The sequence below is a fragment of the Humulus lupulus genome, chromosome 5 (assembly GCF_963169125.1).
Source record: "Humulus lupulus chromosome 5, drHumLupu1.1, whole genome shotgun sequence".
Classification (NCBI taxonomy): domain Eukaryota; kingdom Viridiplantae; phylum Streptophyta; class Magnoliopsida; order Rosales; family Cannabaceae; genus Humulus; species Humulus lupulus.
The window spans coordinates 242955646-242977199 of NC_084797.1; the positions used below are offsets into that span (position 1 = coordinate 242955646).

At 33.7% G+C, this 21554-nt stretch overlaps 4 protein-coding genes across 4 annotated transcripts; 3 read left to right on the top strand and 1 right to left on the bottom strand.

Annotated features, from left to right (window-relative positions):
• The first annotated feature begins 454 nt into the window (after positions 1 to 454).
• LOC133778659 (uncharacterized) lies at positions 455 to 9033 on the top strand. The gene is made up of 21 exons (XM_062218655.1): positions 455 to 834; positions 2228 to 2482; positions 2571 to 2695; positions 2803 to 2847; positions 3184 to 3265; positions 3365 to 3433; positions 3618 to 3788; positions 3885 to 3950; positions 5011 to 5079; positions 5204 to 5278; positions 5440 to 5780; positions 6164 to 6297; positions 6413 to 6507; positions 6579 to 6617; positions 6705 to 6764; positions 6906 to 7007; positions 7124 to 7175; positions 7271 to 7329; positions 7997 to 8061; positions 8149 to 8200; positions 8377 to 9033. Exons 1-21 carry the CDS (start codon positions 661 to 663, stop codon positions 8446 to 8448), a joined length of 2202 nt encoding a protein of 733 aa, XP_062074639.1. The 5' UTR covers positions 455 to 660; the 3' UTR covers positions 8449 to 9033.
• A 1239-nt stretch (positions 9034 to 10272) lies between these two features.
• On the top strand, positions 10273 to 12199 carry LOC133778658 (uncharacterized). Its single transcript, XM_062218654.1, has 5 exons — positions 10273 to 10781; positions 10886 to 10965; positions 11332 to 11407; positions 11647 to 11778; positions 11872 to 12199. The coding sequence occupies exons 1-5, from the start codon at positions 10440 to 10442 to the stop codon at positions 12004 to 12006; spliced, it is 765 nt and encodes a 254-aa protein (XP_062074638.1). The 5' UTR covers positions 10273 to 10439; the 3' UTR covers positions 12007 to 12199.
• Positions 12200 to 12287: 88 nt separating this feature from the next.
• Positions 12288 to 14423, bottom strand: LOC133778657 (uncharacterized). The gene is made up of 3 exons (XM_062218652.1): positions 13908 to 14423; positions 13061 to 13394; positions 12288 to 12556 (listed from the first exon to the last, which is right to left on the bottom strand). Exons 1-3 carry the CDS (start codon positions 14319 to 14321, stop codon positions 12354 to 12356), a joined length of 951 nt encoding a protein of 316 aa, XP_062074636.1. The 5' UTR covers positions 14322 to 14423; the 3' UTR covers positions 12288 to 12353.
• A 3839-nt stretch (positions 14424 to 18262) lies between these two features.
• LOC133778660 (uncharacterized) lies at positions 18263 to 21214 on the top strand. Its single transcript, XM_062218656.1, has 7 exons — positions 18263 to 18614; positions 18750 to 18896; positions 19361 to 19459; positions 19571 to 19762; positions 19877 to 19996; positions 20201 to 20272; positions 20780 to 21214. The coding sequence occupies exons 1-7, from the start codon at positions 18336 to 18338 to the stop codon at positions 21002 to 21004; spliced, it is 1134 nt and encodes a 377-aa protein (XP_062074640.1). The 5' UTR covers positions 18263 to 18335; the 3' UTR covers positions 21005 to 21214.
• The last annotated feature ends 340 nt before the right edge of the window (positions 21215 to 21554 follow it).

A 21554-nucleotide genomic window follows, 5' to 3' on the forward strand; every position in this document is an offset into this window, starting at 1 on the left:
TAAGTTCAAACATGTTGTTACACTATAAACTATTTAGAATTTTTTTAAAATTTACAAATATTCTAAATAACTATAATATACACGGTTATAAAGAAAAAATTACGCCCAAAACTATTCACACATGAAAGAAGAACCCTCCTTGTCTTCTATATATATATAATTACACATCCTACTAATTAATCAATTGTATATAAACACAAACCCAGCTAGATTAAAAAATTCAAACGGGTCCATTTGAAACCAGACTTGACTTGACGAAACCATATATTAAACTAGATCTTTTTATACCAAATCTACCCCTAAAATCCTAATTAGCAAAACAGATGTACTGAAACAGCGGGCCCCATATTCTTCCCGATTGCGATACCCCTCCACGTGTCAATATCCCGATACCAGAGCAGCACCGGGACACGTCAGCACACTTATTTTATTTTATTTTTAATTTTTTTTGGGTTCATCTCGACTCTACTCGAGCCAGAGCTCCCTTCCTCTCATGGCGGTCAACGATTTGATATAATATCATCATCGAAAACGCTCCGCCAAAAGAACAGTATCCTTACCAGACCACACGCCTTCTCCTGGTGTACGGACTGAGCTAGAGGAGTTCGAGTCCGCCGTCGACGGTGATTTTTTTATTTTTAATTTTTGGTTCCGACCAGTATGGGGAGAACCGGTGCAAATTCGAAGAATTTCTCGGCCAGAAGAGACGATTACCAGCTTCTCGAGGAGGTTGGTTATGGCGCCAGTGCCACTGTTTTTAGAGCGATCTATATTCCGCTCAATGAAGTGGTGGCTATTAAGTGTTTGGATCTCGATCGATGCAATAGCAATCTGGTTAGCTGTCTTCTCTGTTCTGCATCTGCTGTATTCATGTGTAATTATTATTCTTATTATCAATTTTTTTGGGGAAGGATTTTCGATGTGTTTGGTTCAGCTTGTTTTGAGTATGAGTGGATTTTTGTGCTGTGTTGTTTTGGTTTGGGATTGAATCTATGGTCTTCGATTTGGTTATGTGGCCGATCTGTGGTTGGTAGGAGTTTGTTGGTGGTTTTGTGTTGAATTTCTGGAGTGAGATTAGTGTGTGAAGTGAGATCATGGCGTTGGAGAAGCTTTCACTCTGTTTAGTTAATTAGCTCCAGTTTGTACTGGAGGCAGAGACAGATACTCATTGGTTTGGTATGTTTATGTTTTAGATCCCCAGTTGTCATTGCCGAGCTTCTAGGATTTACAGTAAAGCTAGCTAGTCGCTACTTGTATACTTCTAAAAAATTGCAATCTTTGCTCCTTCGCGTGAGTTTAGATTGTCGACTCCCACAATCTTAAATGGGCATCTCAGGAGTTTTGGGATTACTATGCTTTAGTAGGAGAAGGTACTTGGTCTTAAGTCTTGGGGTCTTAACACATCGTCAGGATTTAGAGGGGTTCATTCTGCTGTAGTTGTTCATCTAACATTAATAATACTCAATATCCCCCAAAATTTAATGGAATTATTCCTAGACTCCAATAAGGTGCTGCCTATCTTACTAGATATATGTATATTCTTTTTTTCAATTTGTATTTTTGTGTCAAATTCTCCAATTTGTATTTATGGAAAGTGACTTTAACATAAGTGAGTGTCATGGTTGAAGCTAATACTGTTTATACCTGGGCTATAAGGATTAGTTCTCTCCTTTCAGAGGAAACCCAAGAAACGCTGACAAACGAAGTTATAGATTTGTTTTCATACATACACATTTAATATTTGGCTGATGACTGTGTATTGATCTAAATTTCCAATTATATTTCAAGGGGCTTAATGATGTGTCAAATTCAAGACAATAAGAAATCTTGATGGTGTAGCTGACAGCTTATCATTGTCTCTGTATTCTTCAGCATGTAAAACTACATTTTCAAGAGTATCTTTACTTGTCATAACTTAATTTTCCATTTTGGGTGGTGGAGCAAAGAACTTGATATAGCAGCTTTAGGTGCTCTTGCTGTTGGTAATTTTTCCATCATAAAAATGGACTTTCCTTCATAAAAGACCACTTACACACTTTAGAGTTAGTGTTTTGCTGTATTGAACACTGATTATATTGTTATACTTTCATGTCTTTGATTCATAAACGACATTTGAATTTTTATAACAAAACAAACTATAAATGTAGAATTTGAATACTACTGGTCTGAATCTACATTAGAGCTTATTTTTTTTATTTTATTTTACCGATGTACTGTGTTTTGGCAGGATGACATACGCAGGGAGGCTCAAACAATGAGCTTGATAGATCATCCGAATGTTGTAACAGCTTATTGTTCTTTTGTTGTCGACCGAAACCTTTGGGTGGTCATGCCATTCATGGCAGAGGGTTCTTGTTTGCACCTTATGAAGATTGCATATCCAGATGGGTTTGAGGAGGCAGCTATTGGCTCTATTCTTAAAGAAACCCTTAAGGCTTTGGATTATCTTCATCGGCAAGGACATATCCATCGGGATGTAAAGGTCAGTAGAGACTGGGAGTTTCTCGTTTTTAACATTTTGAAAGATATATCGAGTGACCATTTTTTTTGTTTGAATTTGTTGGCTGCAGGCTGGAAACATACTCCTTGATACCAATGGGATTGTGAAGCTTGCTGACTTTGGTGTTTCAGCTTGCATGTTTGATGCAGGTGATAGACAACGTTCAAGAAATACGTTTGTTGGAACTCCCTGCTGGTATGTAATGTCATTGGGCATTATGTATTTATTTTGGGGATGCTGAACTCTTTTTCTTTTTCTAATTTCCAAATTTTTGAGATTGTTACTCACATTCCCCTTTGCAGGATGGCACCAGAGGTATTGCAACCAGGAAGTGGATATAATTTCAAGTAAGTTGGTTCTTCATTCATAAGCTTGAAAGCAAGTTAAAATGCTGTTGTCTTCTCTCAAAGTAGTTCATTGCAAGCAATTACTAATGAATTGCCGTTTTAGTGAAATGTGTTATAGTTTAGATTCAAGGACATTCTTTACCTATATTGTCTGCTCACTGAGGAGCTAACAAATTGGTCATGTATTTGATAACGTGTTTATGTGTGTGGTAACTGTTCAATATCTCGTTTCATTAAACCGAACTCCGTGCCTTAAACCATTACTTTTGATACTTACATTGAAGAAGGATCATAGAGCCTGATTACTTGATTTTATGGTGCATTATTCTTGTACAGAGCTGATATCTGGTCACTTGGTATTACGGCCCTGGAGTTGGCACATGGTCATGCACCTTTTTCAAAATATCCTCCAATGAAGGTACTTACATCTGCTACACAGGATTCAACAAGAATGAATTTGCAAATGTGGCTTGGCATCATAGAAAAATATAATATGCATCTAACTTTTCTTTCATAGGTTCTACTGATGACCATACAAAATGCCCCTCCTGGACTTGATTATGATCGTGACAAAAAGTTCTCTAAGGTATTGGAATTCTTTCTGAATAGATAACCCTCTTACTCACTCATATATATACGACCTAGGTTCTAAGCATTTGCCACTGTTTTACTTAAGCTGGGCAAAGGTGTCAAATGTGATTATTTCTTTCTTCCCGCATACTTTCTCTTGTAGAATGTATTCTAATTAGAGGATTTCCAGTTGTGACCAGTCTTTTAAAGAAATGGTGGCAATGTGTTTGGTGAAAGATCAAACAAAGAGACCAACGGCAGAGAAATTGTTGAAACACTCATTTTTCAAACAGGCAAAGCCTCCAGAGCTTTCTGTGAAGAAATTGTTTGCTGACTTGCCACCACTTTGGAATCGTGTGAAAGCTCTTCAGGTGGTAGTCCAACTATGGTCATGTATAAATTTAAAGGCCTTCTTGGTTTTACTTGTGCTCTTATGCTTAATTATGGATTTTGTGTAATGCTTGAAGATTAAAGATGCTGCACAACTAGCGCTTAAAAAGATGCCTTCAGCAGAACAAGAGGCATTATCACAGGTTCGTCGCTTCTCTTGACTGATAGCTATTTGTTGCTGAAATTTTTATGTCACCTTTTTAGCATTGTTTTGTGCAATAAATTTGTAGTACAGCGCAAAATGGTACCCTATTAATATAGTTGTTCTAAACTGTCAAATTTTCTTACTGTTTGATTTTGATACCATTATGATATATGTGGGCTTGGTTGGCCAAGCTTCCCACTTTGGGCTTTGACCTTTCCAAAACTTGTTAATGAGCTTATTAAATTCAAAAGCTCAAATATAGGTAAATCCAAACAAAGCATTAAACGAGCTTTTAATTTTTAAATGATCTAACAGTGCTTTTAGAAGCAATGCCAAGCAAGGCCATGATCTAATGCAGAGAAACATGCACTGTTAACTGTGCACCCTGTCACATAAGCTTTAGTATATCTGAGAGTTCTTTTGTTTTGGCTTGATTCAATATTTTTCTTTATTTCTAAATTATGCAAAAACATAAATAATTTAGATTCTAATGATCTGGCGAAGAGTGATTAATTTATTAGAGAATTTAGAAGCACATATAACCTAGAATACCAGAATCAGGAAAGTTGAAAAAGGGAATTTCCAGCTTTGCTCATATGAATCAGGAAAGAAGAAATGATAATCTAACCATACAGAATAAACTGGAAAAGGAAATAGTCTGCCAAATTATGAATTTTCACGTGTTCCATTTAGCACAATTGATCATATTCTTCAATTTCATAAATACGTGTTAATATTTGTGAAAATGATTTGTAATGGCACGATGCAATACTGTCACTGTCACTGTCAGAGTCTTGTTTCTTTTCATACGATGTAGCTAAAATAAGACTTTGTTGCTGAAAAATTAACTCATAGAAAGTTAGCCACCTAAAAGTTTATGATCAGAAAACATAAACTAAATAGCCTTTGCATCCAATTCATAATACAATGACAAGGAACTTGGGAGCATTAATCAGAGATCAGAAATCCATACACTGCTTGACTTTTTAATTAGTTATGTTCTTTTGAAGTTCCATAACTATTTTCTCATAGCTACTCTCATTGTGTTTCTTGGTCAGAGTGAGTATCAACGAGGGGTCAGCGCATGGAATTTTAATCTTGATGATCTAAAAGCTCAAGCATCGATGGTATGCCTACATTTGTTCTAATTTTGAATTGTCAGGATATTTCATTTCATATGGCAATGGTCGTGTTTTAGTTTAAATTCTAACTTGTTAACTTGAAAAATAAACTTTCATTTTAAATTTGTAGGTGCGAGATGATGATGAGGATTTGCAAGAGATGCGAGAAGAAGATGAAAAGTTAAAATCTGTGTATATTGACAAGGTTGTCCTTTTGCTTTTACCTCATGACAGTCTTGCAAATTGTCAAACTTGCTACAATTACACTTATTTTCTTCTCTTTATTTGCAACCACAGTGTTTGTTGTAATTATCCTTGCTATTTAATATCTTAATTGTAACACAGTTATTTTTATCTATTAATCAGGATGCTCCTTATTACCAATCCACACCAGGAAATTTGAGTTCACTCAAAGAACTACCTTACGAAGGACAAACAAGCAGTGGTAGATTAGAGCAGTCTGACAATTCAAACAAAAAAAGCCCGATTCTGGAATCTGATGTACAGGAGTCTAATAGCCTAGAGAAAATTGGATTGAACAAAAATGGATCAAGCATTGAGTTAGCAACATCTACATCAGAAAAAGAAACAGTTGTGAACAAAACTAGAACTCAAACAGTGAAACTTCGCCAAACACATAGTGGTCCACTAATGCCTGGTTCTGTGCTTACTCATTCAGCATCAGAGAGGATACGCAATTCTGAAAGGTTCATCACGAATTACTGTTTTGTGTTTGTTGTGATGTTATTCAATTTTTTTTGGTCTGTCAAAGTGCTTTGTTCCTTCATAGTTGTAATGCATGAACTTGCGATAGAGTTGTCAAAATTAATTAGAAGTACTTGCATTGCATAAACTTGTGATCTCGTCAAAGTTAGTTAGAACCGTGCATGTCTCCCCCACCCTTTCTGCCAAACAAAAAAGAAAAAGAAGAAAGAAAGATGAACTTGTATGATAATTACATTATAAAACCTATATATGATGAAATTATGATTATATGAAGGCAAATCCATGTGTTTGCTGTCTTGTATTCCTTAGGCTAACCTCACTCTCTGTCGATAAATGTCTAATGGTTTGCTAGTTAAATGTCTAGGTGTGAGAATGATAAAGCTCCAAATGAGAAATTTAATAATGAAGTACGGAGAACACCAAGCTTTAGTGGTCCATTGATGCTTCCAAATCGAGCTTCAGCCAATAGTTTATCAGCTCCCATAAAGTCTTCTGGAGGTAAGCAGGTTGTCAGCGTTCTTCAAAGTTCATTATCACTTGTGCTACGTAATGCCTACTGTCATTATCTACTTGGCTCAGAAAGCTTATTGCACCAAGTCTTCTCCTCTAATAGGTTTTAGGGATTCTTTGGATGATAAATCAAAAGCCAATCTGGTGCAGATTAAGGGGCGATTCTCTGTAACTTCAGAAAACTTAGATCTTGTGAAGGTGAGTCTTCCACTCTTAAGAATTGTTTTTTTCTTTTATTTCAGTTTCACTAACTTAAAACTTTGCCCTAGGATATTCCATTAAGTACAGTTCCACGTCGATCTTCACAGGTAGGCAGCCTGCTGTTATTAAATTTTCTGGAATAAATTATACTTAGATTTCTGCTCCTCACTAAATTTTCTGATCTGTCAATCCAGGGATCCCCACTGAGAAAGTCTGCTAGTGTTGGTGATTGGATATTTGATTCCAAACAAGTGGTTTGTGAGCTAATCTCTTGGCCACAATATTTGAATAAGATGATAGGAATAGACAGGCTCACACATTTATTATTAGATAGCGTTGCTAAAAGTAATTGATGACATTATATCTAATAATTTTTTTTCTTTCTTTTTTTTCAGCCTGTCAATCAGTCTCCCAAGGAGTTGAACAACAGCATAGTACCTGCATCACTTCTCATGCCTCACCTTCAGAATCTATTTCAGCAGACTTCAATACAACAGGTACAAGGGCAAAACTAGGAGAGACTTTTTTAGACTGTTGAATTTTTTTTCTCTGAAGTAGACAATTCTAACTTCTACAACTACCGAGTGATTTTTTCTTGATTTCACAATGCCAGGATCTTATCATGAATTTGTTAAACAGCTTGCAACCAACAGAAATGGTAGATGGTGAGTGGAATATCTGCCCTTTTATGATGATAGATGTAATTGTATTAAGCTTTTGGAAAAGTGTGATGTAACTCGTAAGCTGCTTCTGTTTGTAGCTCCTGCTCAAAATGGGAAGTTGCCTCCACTGCCTCGCAGTCCAGAAAACAATGGAATTGTAAGCATTTTTCTTTTATCTTCATACCATTCTTCCCTTTGTCTCGAATTGGACATTCTTTTTGTACTACCTTTTTGTTTGTGGTGATTTCTCTGAGCATCCAAACAAAATGCATATCATATATTTTCAACTTTTTCCCAAACTATTGGACAGGACAGATAAAAGGAGGGGGGGAAAGTATGGAAGCCTTGTTTTTTAGGTTAATTTAATTGAAATTACAGAATATATTCATGGGATGCCCATCGTAAATTTCCTCATCAAAAGCATCCAACGCTTCTCTTCAATATGAAATCTTACAGAATACCAGGCATAGATTCCGAGCACTTACAAAGTACATTGATACGTGCAACTCTATAATGCTAATTATGTTCCTTCAGCTACAGATTCCTTAGTCGGACTCTCTGACTCTGTATTTGGCCAAATTCCTACCACATTGCATATAGAATGTAATTCAAATATTTAGTATATTTTTTTGCCTTGTTGGTTCCAACACCTGTATTATTCTCTTTGGGATGTTTCGGATTCATTCTTAGGGCATCCTAATGTAAGAACAGATGTATATAGAAATACTCATTCCATTCACTTATGCAGTCATTCTTCCTGATAAATGACAAATGTTAGTTTTACACGCCTTCCTTTATTCTCTGTTTGATTATTTGCTCTACAGATTGAAACCGGTGCATCAGATAGAGAGCGTCTACTGCTCATGAAGATCTCAGAACTGCAAGCCCGGTTGGTCACATTTTCATTTGATGCTTAAAATCCCATTTTGTGCAATGGTATTCATCGCTTACGCTGTCTATCTCTCTCGTATTGCAGGATGAACAGCTTGACCGAAGAACTGACTACTGAAAAGTTTAAATTCGTCCAAGTAAGTTGGTTCAAAATCTACTTTCTTTCTTTACTTATTCACTTCAGAAGAGTTAGCTCAAAGATTTTTCATCACCCTACATAGCCGAGCAAACCAAGTCTGGGAATCTTAGAAAATCAAGGGAAAGAGACTATCGTTCGTACACCATTGATTATTTGTTGATTTTTCTTAAACAGTTGCAACAACAGCTAATAGCCGTGTCCAGCGAGGAAGAGAACGGGGACAGAAGAGGAGGGGTGGGCGCTTGAGAGCGGAAATATCTATTACTATTAAGCGAAATCAGCATGTACATCCGGACGAGATCTGCAAATCAAGCAGAAAAAAAAAGTATTTCACATTTTTTTCGCTTGTACGGGGACTGTTTCGGGCTGTTTATATGAGTAGACCCTATGCAAATTTAAACAAAAACAAAACCAAAAAAAAACACAGGATGGAGATGATAATTGGGTCTCTTCTTCAGCTACTTCGGATGGGAGATTAAGCGAAATTACAGGTATTGCCCCCACATGCAGTGTGGTAACTCTCAATCTGAAGGTGAAAAATTTGTTAGTATCTCTGGTAGTGGTAGCCATGAGAAGGGAAAAAGGTTAGAGCCATAAATCATAATATTGGTTTATATTTCCCATAGTTTCGTATATTTATTATGATGTTTCAAACATAGTGTCGATCTATTATTTTTGTCAAAAAGGGATTTATGAGTTTGTATATGATGGCGGTAGATCGTAATGGGACTTAATTCATTTCCTAAAATTTGTGTAAATTCTACTTGTTCTTCACAATATTCTGGTTCTGTATTTCTCTTTTCAATTACCACATGTTTTATTTTGCAAGAATTTTTTTACACTGGCCTATTTATTTTATTTTATGTTTTATTTTAATAGTGCCTTGCAAATGATTTCTTGAGCATCTAACTATATTGAGTTATGCAATTATCTCTAATTTTTGCTGACTGGATAATAGACCTGTATTCCTCTCAAATTGGAGACATATGCTCATTATTATTTTCTTTGGATAAAGTTATGCTATCATTTTTCCAGTGTGAAAAGCTAGCTTTGATCTTTTTTTCACCTTTTTTTAAAAAAAAATGTTCTCATTTGTCTTTTTTATTTGCATGAAAATTAAAATGTGAATTAATCAGAATAAAAAACCTCTAAGTGTTTATGTCACTTGCCATAATTAGAATATTGGTTTTGGTCAACTACAACTACTATGTTTCAAATATCAAACTTGTTTAATACACATAATACATTAGTCAAGTTGTGCTTTCATATGAATGGTTGATTTGATTAGGTGTCTTACCTTTTAAGTAAAAGAAAAGAAATGGAAAATACCAAAATTAAGTCTTCAATATGCAAGCAACAAAAATTATGTAAAAGTAAAGATAAAATAAATTGTTGTTAGCTTATAATTTTAGTGCATTTATGTACTGAGCACGCATTAATATTACAAGTGAATTTTGCAATATTAAATTATTATTATTATTTAGATTTTATATTTGTATTAATGTGGTGCCCAATATTATAAATTTTGACATTATCATAATTTTATGATATAGATCATAATTCGGTCCTCACTTCATTATATAATACACGAGAAATACATATTTTTTTTCACCAATACTATAAACATTTTATTTTATATTATTTTTTTACATTTTAAAATACATATATTTACAGGGTTTATATAATTTTAGATACTTCTATTTTAGCTTGATAATTTGATTCTTCCTCGTCACTATATTTTTCTCACACAACAAAATTGTACTATTTATTAGTTTAATATGAACAAAATTTTAGCAAAGTTATTATTGTTTTTTTTTTTTTTACTAATTTACAAAATTGAATATACGTACAAATTGACCCACTTTCAAAAAAGAAAAAAAATCTAAAAATTGATTCTCAAAAAAGAGAAAAAGAAAAAAATGATTCAATTTTTTATATTTTAATATTTTTTAAAATTATTAGTGAATACATATATCTAGAGTATAAAAGAGAGTGAATTATAAAGATTATTTAGTATTTTTCATATATTTATTATTTATTTATTTATATTAATTAAATTTAAGGAGTTTGTAGTAAAATTAAAATCCAATAATGTATTCTATTCTAGGCTAGGATATAGGAGGAAGTGAGTCTCTGTTCCCGAAAAATGTCGTAGCTGAGTTGAGTTCGGAAGCCATTAAAACCTACCTCAAATTCCTCTTCAATCTCAATATTCACATGTTAAACACACAACACCAATGACCTCCTTCCATCTCCAACCTCTTTCCCCAATCCAAATCCATTGCTCTTCTTCTCTCAAACCACTACTGCCACCGCCACCACCTTCTTCTTCCTTCTTCAGACTCCACCGCCACTACCATTCAGCCCTTCAGCAGAAGCTCAGAAGAGGCGTCTGTAGAGCTGACCTCTCTCACGATGCGCCTTTCGCCGTCGCTATTGGCGCCTCTGTAGTCTCTTCACTGTTTTTTCCGGTCGCCGGACCTCCTGACGGGGATGACGGCGATTCAGCTCTCGATTCCACCGATTCCAGGTTGGCTGTCATGAGCATCATCAGCTTCATTCCCTACTTCAATTGGCTGGTAAAGAATCGGAGAAGAAGAACTTTTCATTTTTGGTTTTATTAATTTGGAAAAGAGAAAGAGTAAAAATACTGAAGATTTGTTCGTTTTTTGATTGAATTTAGAGTTGGGTTTTTGCTTGGCTTGATACTGGTGAGAGACGTTATGCAGTTTACTCGCTAGTTTATTTGGTTCCCTACTTCAGGTACTTAATTTTTACTTAGTTTATGAAGAAATCTTAGTAGTTGTTTTTATATGTAATACCATCTAAATTTCAATAAATACTACTATATTAGTATCACATTCGTTATGGGAGTATTTCAAGTTCGTTATGCTCACAACTCAATTGTAAATTTGTTTCATTGTTCTCTGATTTATGAACATTGCAAACAAGATTCTCTTTTTTCATTTAAGCATCCACCCCATGATTTTTGTTATGGTTTATGTCACTGGAATATGAAGTATGAACTATGAGTTGTGATATTTAGTACATTTGTTTGGTTTTTGATGGTATACGAGTTCAGAGTGAATGAATCTAACTAAGACAAATGATTTTCCCTTGATGAATTAGGTCCAATTTGTCGTTGTCGCCGGAGGAGAGTTGGCTGCCTATTGCTAGCATTATTCTGGGCATTATTCATATCCAGGTACACACTCTTTCAGTTGTTCTCCCTACCTGGTTCAACTAAATGTCAATGGTGAATAGAAGACTATTATAGAATTGCTTGTTATAATCTAGAGCTATACAAAGATAACAAAGAACTTCATCATTGAATGGTTTTCGGTTTGTTATTTCCAGCAATCTTAACACCATAAATATTGTCCTGTTACATGTTAGTTCTTTCTGTTGGTGGTACATGAATCCTTTCTTTATTCTCATCTACAGCTGGAAATGAGTATGAGAAATGGGGATATCCAGGGCTTTCAATTGTTTGGTGAGGCTTCAAAGAGTGTTTCAAAATCATCCGAACAGAACGATTCATCAAATGTTTCTCAACGAACGGGAACTGCTGATGGGGTATGATTACTTGTGTTTCATCATAGGTAGAACTACTTTAAGGTTGTTTATTTCTACGAGTAAGGTCCTTGACTGACATAATTTCAAATTCAGGGCAGGAAAAATGAGCAACAGAATCTTCCATCTTCTAATGAACAATCCAGGAACAAGCTTCGAGGGTGGGAAGTTCCCAGAGACCCCTTACATAATGGTGAAGATAGGGATGAAGATGAAAGAAGGAAACTCTAAACAGTAAGGCTCACATGGTAGAAAGACAGAATATTGAACTTTGAACATTAGGCATATTGTGATTTCAATGATTGCTTTTTCTTGTTTATGTGATTTTGAATAAAATGCAACTTACATCTGCTATTGGATTGAATTTGGTAATGCTGGAAAGTCAGTATAGTAAAGAAAAAAGCTTAAGACTTCTTTTTTTGTTTCTTCTTTAGTCTGTCTTCAATAGACATTTAGCAATATGAAAATTGATTGATATTTTCTTAACAAAATGATATACTGCACCACCAGCAAACAAGGCAAAAACTGTGATTTATTAAACAATAGCCCTATGATGCTATGCATACCTAAGTGGTTCATCACCTATCTTTGGTCCTTGAAATTGATCTTTCGATAGGGAAAGGACTCAAAAGCCTTGCTTTAAAGCAATAGTCCAAACCAACAGCAGCAAAAGCAAAAACAAAAAGGTTCTGAGATACATAAGTTGCACCATCAAATGCATGAGACAAGAGGCTCTCTGTATTCAACTCCAAAGGCTGTCCTGCACTTAGGGCAGCAAGACCTGCATATTCAAACACAAATCAAAAGTGATACTAACACTGACAATTAGTTAAAATGGATCAAAAATCAAATACAAATCTCACAAAGAGATGACCAAACTTAGAAAAGTAAGCTAATCTAATCTAATCTAATCAACCACCTTTAGACAATCTGGATGTACACAAAAAGATCATATATACCAAAATGATGGCAAAAGCCAAAGTCCTCTAAAACAAAACACAGTTGTTCAAAGACACAAAACAAACCAAGAAAACCAAGCCGCACCAGACAATACCCTTGACAAGCATTGTGACTCTTAGCATTACACATACGCATAGGTACATAGGTGTCGTTTGGTTGGAGCGAATGAAAATAGATGAATAGGAATGAGAATATGAGAAGAAATAGAAATGGAATTGAATAAAAATTGAATAGCTATTACACCGAAATGGTAAAAAAATCATTCCATTAGTATGAAATGAACCCCCAAAAGGTTCATGATAACAAAAGGTTTTATGATATGTACCTTTGACAACACCAAAAGCTGCAACAGCCCCTGTCTTGAGATGAACATCATCCAAGTCTCTTCGAATTGTGTATCGAAAGGTAACCCCAAACAGTGCACAACTAGCAAAGGTTATTGCTAGAGGGAGAATCAGCTCTGAAGTAGTGGATACCTGAGTCAAGGAGATTGGTAAGCTTGCAAGAGTGCCAACAATGGCAGCTATAGAAGCTGCTTTCACAGACTCCAATCTCTCTTCATCCTTCCCAATCTCTCCATTCCCACTTTGAGTGAGGGAGCGTTCAGCTTCTTCAACCATGGCTCTTGCCTCTGAGATCTCCTTCTGACAGTCTTCAATCTACAGCGTCCACCATTTTATTGTTAACAAAACACAAATAATCATTTCCCAAACAACAGCAAAAAGGACTAAAATGAAGTAAAAATGCTAACTCACTTTATTACATAGCAAATATCAAAATTCCCAGATGGTAAAACCATATCAAGTTCATAATTCCAATAAAAGTATCAAAAGAAATGTTCACTTTGAACACTAAAAAATCATTTAAACAAACCTCTGAAGCTCTAGTTTCGAGCTGGTTGATGTCTACAGCGTCCACCATTTTATTGTCAGCAAAACACAAATAATCATTTCCCAAACAACACCAAAAAGGACTAAAATGAAGTAAAAAAAATCACTCTAACCAAGCAATGCTAACTCATTTTATTACACAGCAAATATCGAAATTCCCAGATGGTAAAACCATATCATGTTCCTAATCCCAATAAAAGTATCACTCAAAACCACTTATTTCACTTCAATAAAGTAAAAAAAAATGTTCACTTTGAACACTAAAAAATGAGTTAAACAAACCTCTGAAGCTCTAGTTTCGAGCTGGTTGATGTATTTTCTCATATTCTGGGCCTCGAGCTCTTGCTTTTCTAACTCAGCTATCTCCCTCTTAATCGTCTCAACCCTCATCGAAGCCTTCTCCAACCCTTCAAGCATAACCTTGTTCTCTTCTCTGTTCATAAGCTCTTCCACTTGTCCATCCACCACCCCAGCTAATGCATCCTTCAAATTAAAGCTCTTTTTTGGGCTGCCATTACTGCTTCTCACTGTAAAGATCCGATGCTTGGAGGTTGAAGAAGAAGAAAAAGAAGAAGAAGCTTTGTGGGAAAGATTAGCACTGAATGTTAGTGGTGTAGAAAGGTACTTGTCTTGGAGAAGAATAATGGGCTCTGGGCTGTGAAGCCAAGTGGGTTTGATGATGGAGCTGTTGGACATGGCTGTCCAGCTTCTATGGAGCTTTGAACTTTGCAGAGTCTTCTTATCCGGTTTTCTTCTTCTTCTTCTTCTTTCTTCTCTTACCAACCATACAATACAAGTTGTACGAAACCACTTCAAGTATATCTAACTACTGATTTTTCCTTAATCCCAATCCTAATCGTCTGCAATTGATCTCATGATATTCAATCTGCGCTTGCTCGTTTGATTTCCCAAGTCTTTTTGTATCTTTTATTTTATTTTATTTTTTTCATTAGTCAAGATCAGTACTTTTTATTATTATCTTTTTTATTAAAAAAAAAAAAGCAACAACATAAGGTGAACGTTTTTTTTTAAGGAAAAAATTCAGAAAACGACATTATTCCAAGAAAAACCAACCAAATCAAATCTGTAAAACGACATAATTCTTAAAAAACGATATCAATCTTTAAAAATGACATCTTTTAAAAAACGACATTAATCTGGAAAAACGATAACTTTCCAAAAAGAACGACATCAATCTAGAAACACGACATTATGCTTAAAACGACATATTTTCTTGAAAACGACACCAATATGACAAACGACAAATTTCCAAAGAAACGATATTATTATTGAAAAATGACATAGAACATATATATATTTTTTAAAATAACGAATTACTTTTTTTAACTTAATTAAAATATATTTTCTAAATATGTTATTGCTAATACCCGAAAAAAAAATCTTGAAATCTTAAAAATTAAATAAAAAAATATGAGTGCTAGTAACACTAATCTTATATTACATTGCATAAGACAAGTCTAGAAGAAAATTGAAAAAGATAATATTGTCAATTCAATAGTGCATACTACCAAAGTGGATCGATCATTAGTCAACAAAACTTATTGCCTTACAAAACAAAGCTGAGGCATAACTTCAAGGGAGTGTTTGGTATGTGAGTTTAGTTTGGTGGGAATGAGAATGTCAAATCTAATATATGTTTGGTAAATTTATTTTTAATGGCTTTGAGGTTTGTATTTCCAAGTAGGTTCCACGTTTCAGTTCGATTTGAGAAGGGTAATCTTAACATCTTTAAATACTTAAATTTCACATTCTCTTAATATAAACATTATCTAACTCTACTCTCACAAACTCAAACCTCATACCAAACATCCTCTAAAGTATCTCAAACAAGACACACCAAATGGTTCCTCGAGACATTGAAAGAAATTTAGCAAATCTCACAAGAAAAATAAAAAATGAGGCAGATATGAGTGGTTTTACTCTTGTTCTTTGTTATTTTTGGTCTTCTCCAATATATTTCCTTTGGCGCCAACCATTACTCTCATGAAAACTTAGGAGTTGTTTGTTATTAGGACTTCACAGTTTTTCATATTAATAGGAAAGTTGAAGAGGGTAATCTGATAGTCTAGAAATTTGCATCACTGTGTTTGGTTGTGCACAAGAATCTAATCTATGATTTATAAGAATATCATTTTCTGTGTTTGATTGTATATATTAATCTGTCAAGTTTTCATATTTTCATAAAATTAATATAATAATATATTTTATCAAAATAATAAATAATAATATAATTATAAATAACAAATGATATTTTACAAAAGGGTAGGTAACTATTCGGTACCCTGTGTTTTTGCAAAGTATCATTTTGGTACCATCTGTTTTCAATAATACTCATATGGTACCCTGTATTTTAAAATCGTACATATTTGGTACCATAAACTCAAATTTAATTAATAAAATTTTACCAATTTAATCAAATTGCTGTCAATTATGTAAATTACAAATTTAAATTTAATTACATAATTACATATAACTGATGACAGTTTGATCATATTGACAAAATTTTATCTATCAAATCTAAGTTTAGGGTACCAAATATGTATAATTTTAAAATACAGGGTACCATATGAGCATTATTGAAAACAGAGGGTACCAAAATAATACTTTGCAAAAACATAGGGTACCAAATGCATAAATTCCCTTTACAAATTACCAAATTTTCTCTTAAACTATAATTTATAATCAATTTTACTCATTAAATATTTTTTTTAACATAATTAAAAATATATAGTTATTAAATATTATAATCTAGTATAGTTTTTTAAAATACAAAAATACATATATTTATTTTTAATAATATTTAATTTATATTTTAACCTAAAATAATGATATAAATGTTTTACCTATCAATTTATTTAAATGAACAAACATCATTTGTCATTTTATATTTTGATATATATGTATGTATATCCATTTTTTATATTACGCTTCAAAAACAAAATAAGTCATTAATTAAAAAATTATTGGTTTAAGATTTTTTTTCTTTTTTTAAATGAAGTGTTTCACGTAACCACCTATCATGTGGGTTTGACTTATCTAGAATCAGGAAAAGTTAAAACTCTTGGAATACAGTTTCCAGGGTTAGAAAAATTCAAACCCAGTACCAAACATGATAAAGTATTCAAATTCATGTGGGTTTGACTTATCTAGAATCAGGAAAAGTTAAAACTCTTGGAGTACAGTTTCCAGGGTTAGAAAAATTCAAACCCAGTACTAAACATGATAAAGTATTCAAATTCTCATTCTCGTCTCTAGATTATTGTACACCAAACGATCTCTTAAGGCTATTGTACGTTTTTGTAGTTAAATTTAACTACATTTATCCAACATATTGTTAGTTTGTTTAAAGAGTAATTAGTGGCAAAGCCCCCTTATCTTTACATTCTTATACACTTAACCTCCAATTATTATTATTTTTTCACTAGTGAAACCTCAAAATCTATTTTCTGTTAGCAAATCTAAGGTGTCGTCCATTCTAGTCCATTAACTGCCATAGTGGACAATTCACGAGTACACAAGGGTACATGTGACACGTTTTTATTGGTCCACGTTATTTATTTATTTAAATATTATAAAAATGGTTTTTTCTTTCTTTTTTTATTTATTTTTTCTTTTTCTTCTTCTTTTGCTCGAATCTTCTCCCTCTCCCTCTCTCTTATTCTCCTAGATCTTCTTATTCTTTCCTTCCTATTCTTCGTCTTCTTCTTCTTCCCCTTCTTCTTGCAACTTCTCCATTTGCAGGGTTGGGTAGCGAAGGTGGTGGCTCGAAGGTCGCAGGTAGGTTGCGTGGGTGGATTTGCAAAAAAAAAAATAAAGAGGGGAGGAAGAAGAAGAAAACATAGAAAAAATAAATAAAGAGGGGAGGAAGAAGAAGAAAACATAGAAACAAAAAAAGAAGATAGGTATTGTGAGAAAGAGAGAGAGAGAAGTTTGATTTTTTTAATTATTTTTTATCTTAAAATAATTAATAAAGTATGATGTGGACAAATAAGAAATTGCTATATGTGTGTAGATAACATAAAAAATAAATCAAGACCTTATATTTGCTAACAAAACTGTAGATTGAGAGATTTTACTGACGAAAAAAAAAAGAATGGTGGTTAACTGTAAAAAATTATAAAGATAAGACTATTTTGCCGCTAATTACTCTTGTTTAAATAATAATGTTTGTTGTCACTATTCAATATTATTTTGGCTTATGTCTTATTTTGTATATGATCTTTTCCCTAGGAGTAATGTATTTGGATTTTACTTTTGTAGTGAGTTTGCTAACTCTATCAAAGTGTTTTACCTCTCACAAGGATACTCACAAGCCATAGTGGCTAACATTCTACTAAGATTTGTATTAATTCATAAGTATTGTTATTTTACGGGTGTCTAATACACATGAGTTAGGAGATATTTTTATGATTAATTATTAAATTAAATTGTGTAATCCCGATATTATATCACATACTTTCACTTAATATTGGACACTGATGACCCTTATTATTTCTCTTTATTATTAAATCACTTTAACAATTATGTTAGCCATATTAAAAATTCTTAAGAAAAAAACTTAAAATATTTTATTTAGTATTTTCGATAGTAAATTAAATCAAAGGACCTAACTAAATTTATTGGGGGTAGGGCAAAGGGCAAAGGGTTTTTGGGTTTTTGAGTATTTGAATCGAAGAGCAACGGCAAGGAATGCTTGCACTGCTAAGCACCAGTTGCAGAGCCATTAACCACAGACCTCTTCTTCTACCCATTTCCTTTCATACCCACCTCAACCTCAAAGCACCTTCCTTTCTTCCTCTCATGGCTTTCTCAACTGGGTCTCCTTCTCACTCTCCCTCTCCGCAGCTCACGAAGCGGGTTGGTACTCACAACGGGAGCTTTCACTGCGACGAAGCCCTCGGCTGCTTTATGATTCGCCTCACCGATAAGTTCTCCAATGCTGAAATCGTCCGCTCTCGTGATCCTCAGGTTCGTTTTCTTCTTATTTTTCTAGTCATTCTGCTTTCATTTTCTGTTTGGTTATTGGGAAATTTGAAGTGGGGGAAAAGAGTGAGTTTTTGGATTTGGGGAAAAGGGTTTTTCATTTTTGTTTGTGGGTTGCAGGTTTTGGAGAGTCTGGACGCTGTTCTTGATGTTGGGGGTGTTTATGATCCTAGTCAGGATCGTTATGATCATCATCAGAAAGGGTTTCAAGAGGTTTTTGGTCACGGATTTTCTACCAAGCTAAGTAGTGCCGGTCTTGTTTATAAGGTAATAAATCCTTTTGATGCAGTTTGCTAATTTTTAAAGAAGAGAGTTGTAATGGAAAATATTTCAAATTGAAATGAGATTTACTTGAGACAATAGATTAAAGATGATGAGTTTTTTAATTTGACATTATCAGAAATGGAAATTAGCAAAATGGTAATATTTCATTCTTTCACTTGCTCAACATAAGTCTTTTTACTAATTTAGCTTTGTTCTTTTGCAAATGAAATTTATATTTTTTGGTTAGTGACCTTGCATAATCTTACTAATTATGTGGAGGCAACCAATATATGAACAAAGTAGAACGATTTCAATCGTGGACAACGCTTCTCTTATCTATTTTCTCATGACAATCTACTGTTCGTAAAAAAGTGGTATTAGCGTTTGTTGGTATTCTATATGTTTTTAGTTTGTTAATTTGGAGCCATTGGAAGTATCTGAATTTTCTTGTTATTTGCCGTTTGTAGCATTTTGGAAAGGAGATTATAGCCAAGGAGCTTCAAGTTGATGAAGAACACCCAGATGTGTTCAGACTATTTTTGGCAATTTACAAAAGTTTCATGGAGGTACTAATACGATATTTCTAAACTTTTCATTTATGTCTTTCATTGGAGCTTGTTTTAATGTAAATTTTAAACAAGGAGTTGCTATGGAGACTAATACTTTTTTTGTAACAGGCAATTGATGCTGTTGATAATGGCATTAATAAGTACGATACAGATCAGCCTCCACGGTATGTCAATAATACACATCTGTCTTCAAGAGTGGGAAGATTAAATTTGGACTGGATTGATCCTGACCAATCATCCACAAAGGAGAATGAAGCCTTTCATAAAGCAATGGCTCTGGCGGGTGGCGAATTTTTAGATGTGAGGTTTTATGCAGTTCAAAGAGTAAACATCAAAGGGCTCCTGGTTGATTAAAGTATTTTGTTTGTTTATATCTGTTTCTTTTCTTCACATACTTACTTCTGGTTTATGCAGAGTCTTCGGTTTCATGCAAGATCATGGTTGCCGGCAAGATCTATTGTAATGGAGTGCCTTTCCGCAAGATGGGATATTGATCCTAGTGGAGAAATTATGGTTTTGGACCGATTTTGCCCTGTAAGTATACATATTCTTATCTTGCGATTTGGAAGTCTTGTTGAGCAGGATATATATTGTATTCCACAGCGGTAACTTAGTGGCTACTTGGCCTCTTATATCTAGTCTTGTTGAGCAGGATATATTGAACTCATAAACTATATTGCTTTGTACTATTAAAACTGAATTTGGACTTATTTGAGTTGTCCATATGATGAACTACAGTGGAAGCTTCACTTATTCGAGCTTGAGGAGGAGTTGAAGACTAGCCCTTCAATCAAATATGTTCTTTATCAGGTACTCAATTGTCTTCTCCCTTCAAATTCTTTGCCCCTTGAGCTTGCTGCATGCAAATCAATATATTGTCTATAAGTCGGGTTTATACTTTTTTGGACCAATTTGAATTCTTAGATTTGACAAATTACTGTTTGGACCTTATTTTTTGTAAAATAGTTAAAATAGAACTCTAAGCTCAATTTTAATGAATGAAAAATTGAATATAATAACACAGTTTTTAAGTAAAATGATTTTATTTTTGTTTTGAATTATTAGTAAGGTAAATTATTTGTAATTTTAGTTGATAAAACATTGATCAAAATCGGGTTTAAGGTTTTATTTTAAATATTTTTATAAAATATAGGGTCCAAAAAGTAATTTGTCAAAACATTACTGGGTCTAACGCTTCTTAAAATCAGGAGCTCACAGGTTCTTGATATTTGAGAAAATAGTGTTTGTAAAATGGAAAGGCATATGGCTTGAATGAGAGAAAATATGAAATTAATCAAGTACTTGAACAACTTGCAGGACGAGAGGGCCAAACAATGGCGAGTGCAAGCAGTGGCAGTATCTCCCGATAGATTCGAGAGCCGCAAGGCTCTGGCATCGCAATGGCGAGGTCTTAGAGACGAAGAGCTCTCAAAGGCAACAGAAATCCCTGGCTGCGTTTTTGTCCACATGAGTGGCTTCATTGGTGGAAACCAAACATACGATGGTGCTCTGGCCATGGCAAGAGCTAGTTTGAAGCTTTGAAAAGATGATTATGTACCCAAATTCTGTTCCTCATTATCAATTCAATTACTTTTATAGCAGAAACTGTTTACTATATTGTTGTATTGATTAGGTTTTGGGTATTCAAACACAAAGGAAATACCCCAAATCAGTTTTGCTTTTCCTCTTAATTGTATGAACAACATGCTGATCTTTTAGACCTAATCCAAGAATGGTTACAGTTTTCATTCATTCACTCTCAGTCCTTATGTACTTAATTACTGTAATTACTCTCATTTAACTAACAACTCAGATTTGTGGTCCCATCAAGTTCTAAATCAAACTCTTTTTTTCATTATTAGATGATTTTTTTTTTACTATTTTTCTTGTTTATTTCAGTGCCATTTTACATTCATATTTGATAAATCATATAAAAAAAACATTTTTGAAATAATCAAATTTATTTTCATTATTATCAAAATATTTTTATTTTTATAATTAATTAAAAGAGCTGAAATTTTAAAACTTCAATACTATTCTCCTACTTAAATTTTTAATTAATATTTTCTTCTAATATATTAAAAAATATATA

Excerpts from the sequence above, each read along its gene's own strand:
- LOC133778659 (XM_062218655.1), top strand. The coding sequence starts at position 661 with ATGGGGAGAACCGGTGCAAATTCGAAGAATTTCTCGGCCAGAAGAGAC. Across the intron at positions 2,848-3,183 it reads GGAAGTGGATATAATTTCAA|AGCTGATATCTGGTCACTTG; the intron begins GTAAGTTGGTTC and ends ATTCTTGTACAG. Across the intron at positions 7,176-7,270 it reads ACCAACAGAAATGGTAGATG|CTCCTGCTCAAAATGGGAAG; the intron begins GTGAGTGGAATA and ends TTCTGTTTGTAG.
- LOC133778658 (XM_062218654.1), top strand. The coding sequence starts at position 10,440 with ATGACCTCCTTCCATCTCCAACCTCTTTCCCCAATCCAAATCCATTGC. Across the intron at positions 10,966-11,331 it reads TATTTGGTTCCCTACTTCAG|GTCCAATTTGTCGTTGTCGC; the intron begins GTACTTAATTTT and ends TTGATGAATTAG. Across the intron at positions 11,779-11,871 it reads GAACGGGAACTGCTGATGGG|GGCAGGAAAAATGAGCAACA; the intron begins GTATGATTACTT and ends TTTCAAATTCAG.
- LOC133778657 (XM_062218652.1), bottom strand. The coding sequence starts at position 14,321 with ATGTCCAACAGCTCCATCATCAAACCCACTTGGCTTCACAGCCCAGAG. Across the intron at positions 13,395-13,907 it reads TCGAAACTAGAGCTTCAGAG|ATTGAAGACTGTCAGAAGGA; the intron begins GTTTGTTTAACT and ends TGGACGCTGTAG. Across the intron at positions 12,557-13,060 it reads AGCTTTTGGTGTTGTCAAAG|GTCTTGCTGCCCTAAGTGCA; the intron begins GTACATATCATA and ends TTGAATATGCAG.
- LOC133778660 (XM_062218656.1), top strand. The coding sequence starts at position 18,336 with ATGCTTGCACTGCTAAGCACCAGTTGCAGAGCCATTAACCACAGACCT. Across the intron at positions 19,460-19,570 it reads TTTACAAAAGTTTCATGGAG|GCAATTGATGCTGTTGATAA; the intron begins GTACTAATACGA and ends TTTTTGTAACAG. Across the intron at positions 19,997-20,200 it reads TTTTGGACCGATTTTGCCCT|TGGAAGCTTCACTTATTCGA; the intron begins GTAAGTATACAT and ends GATGAACTACAG.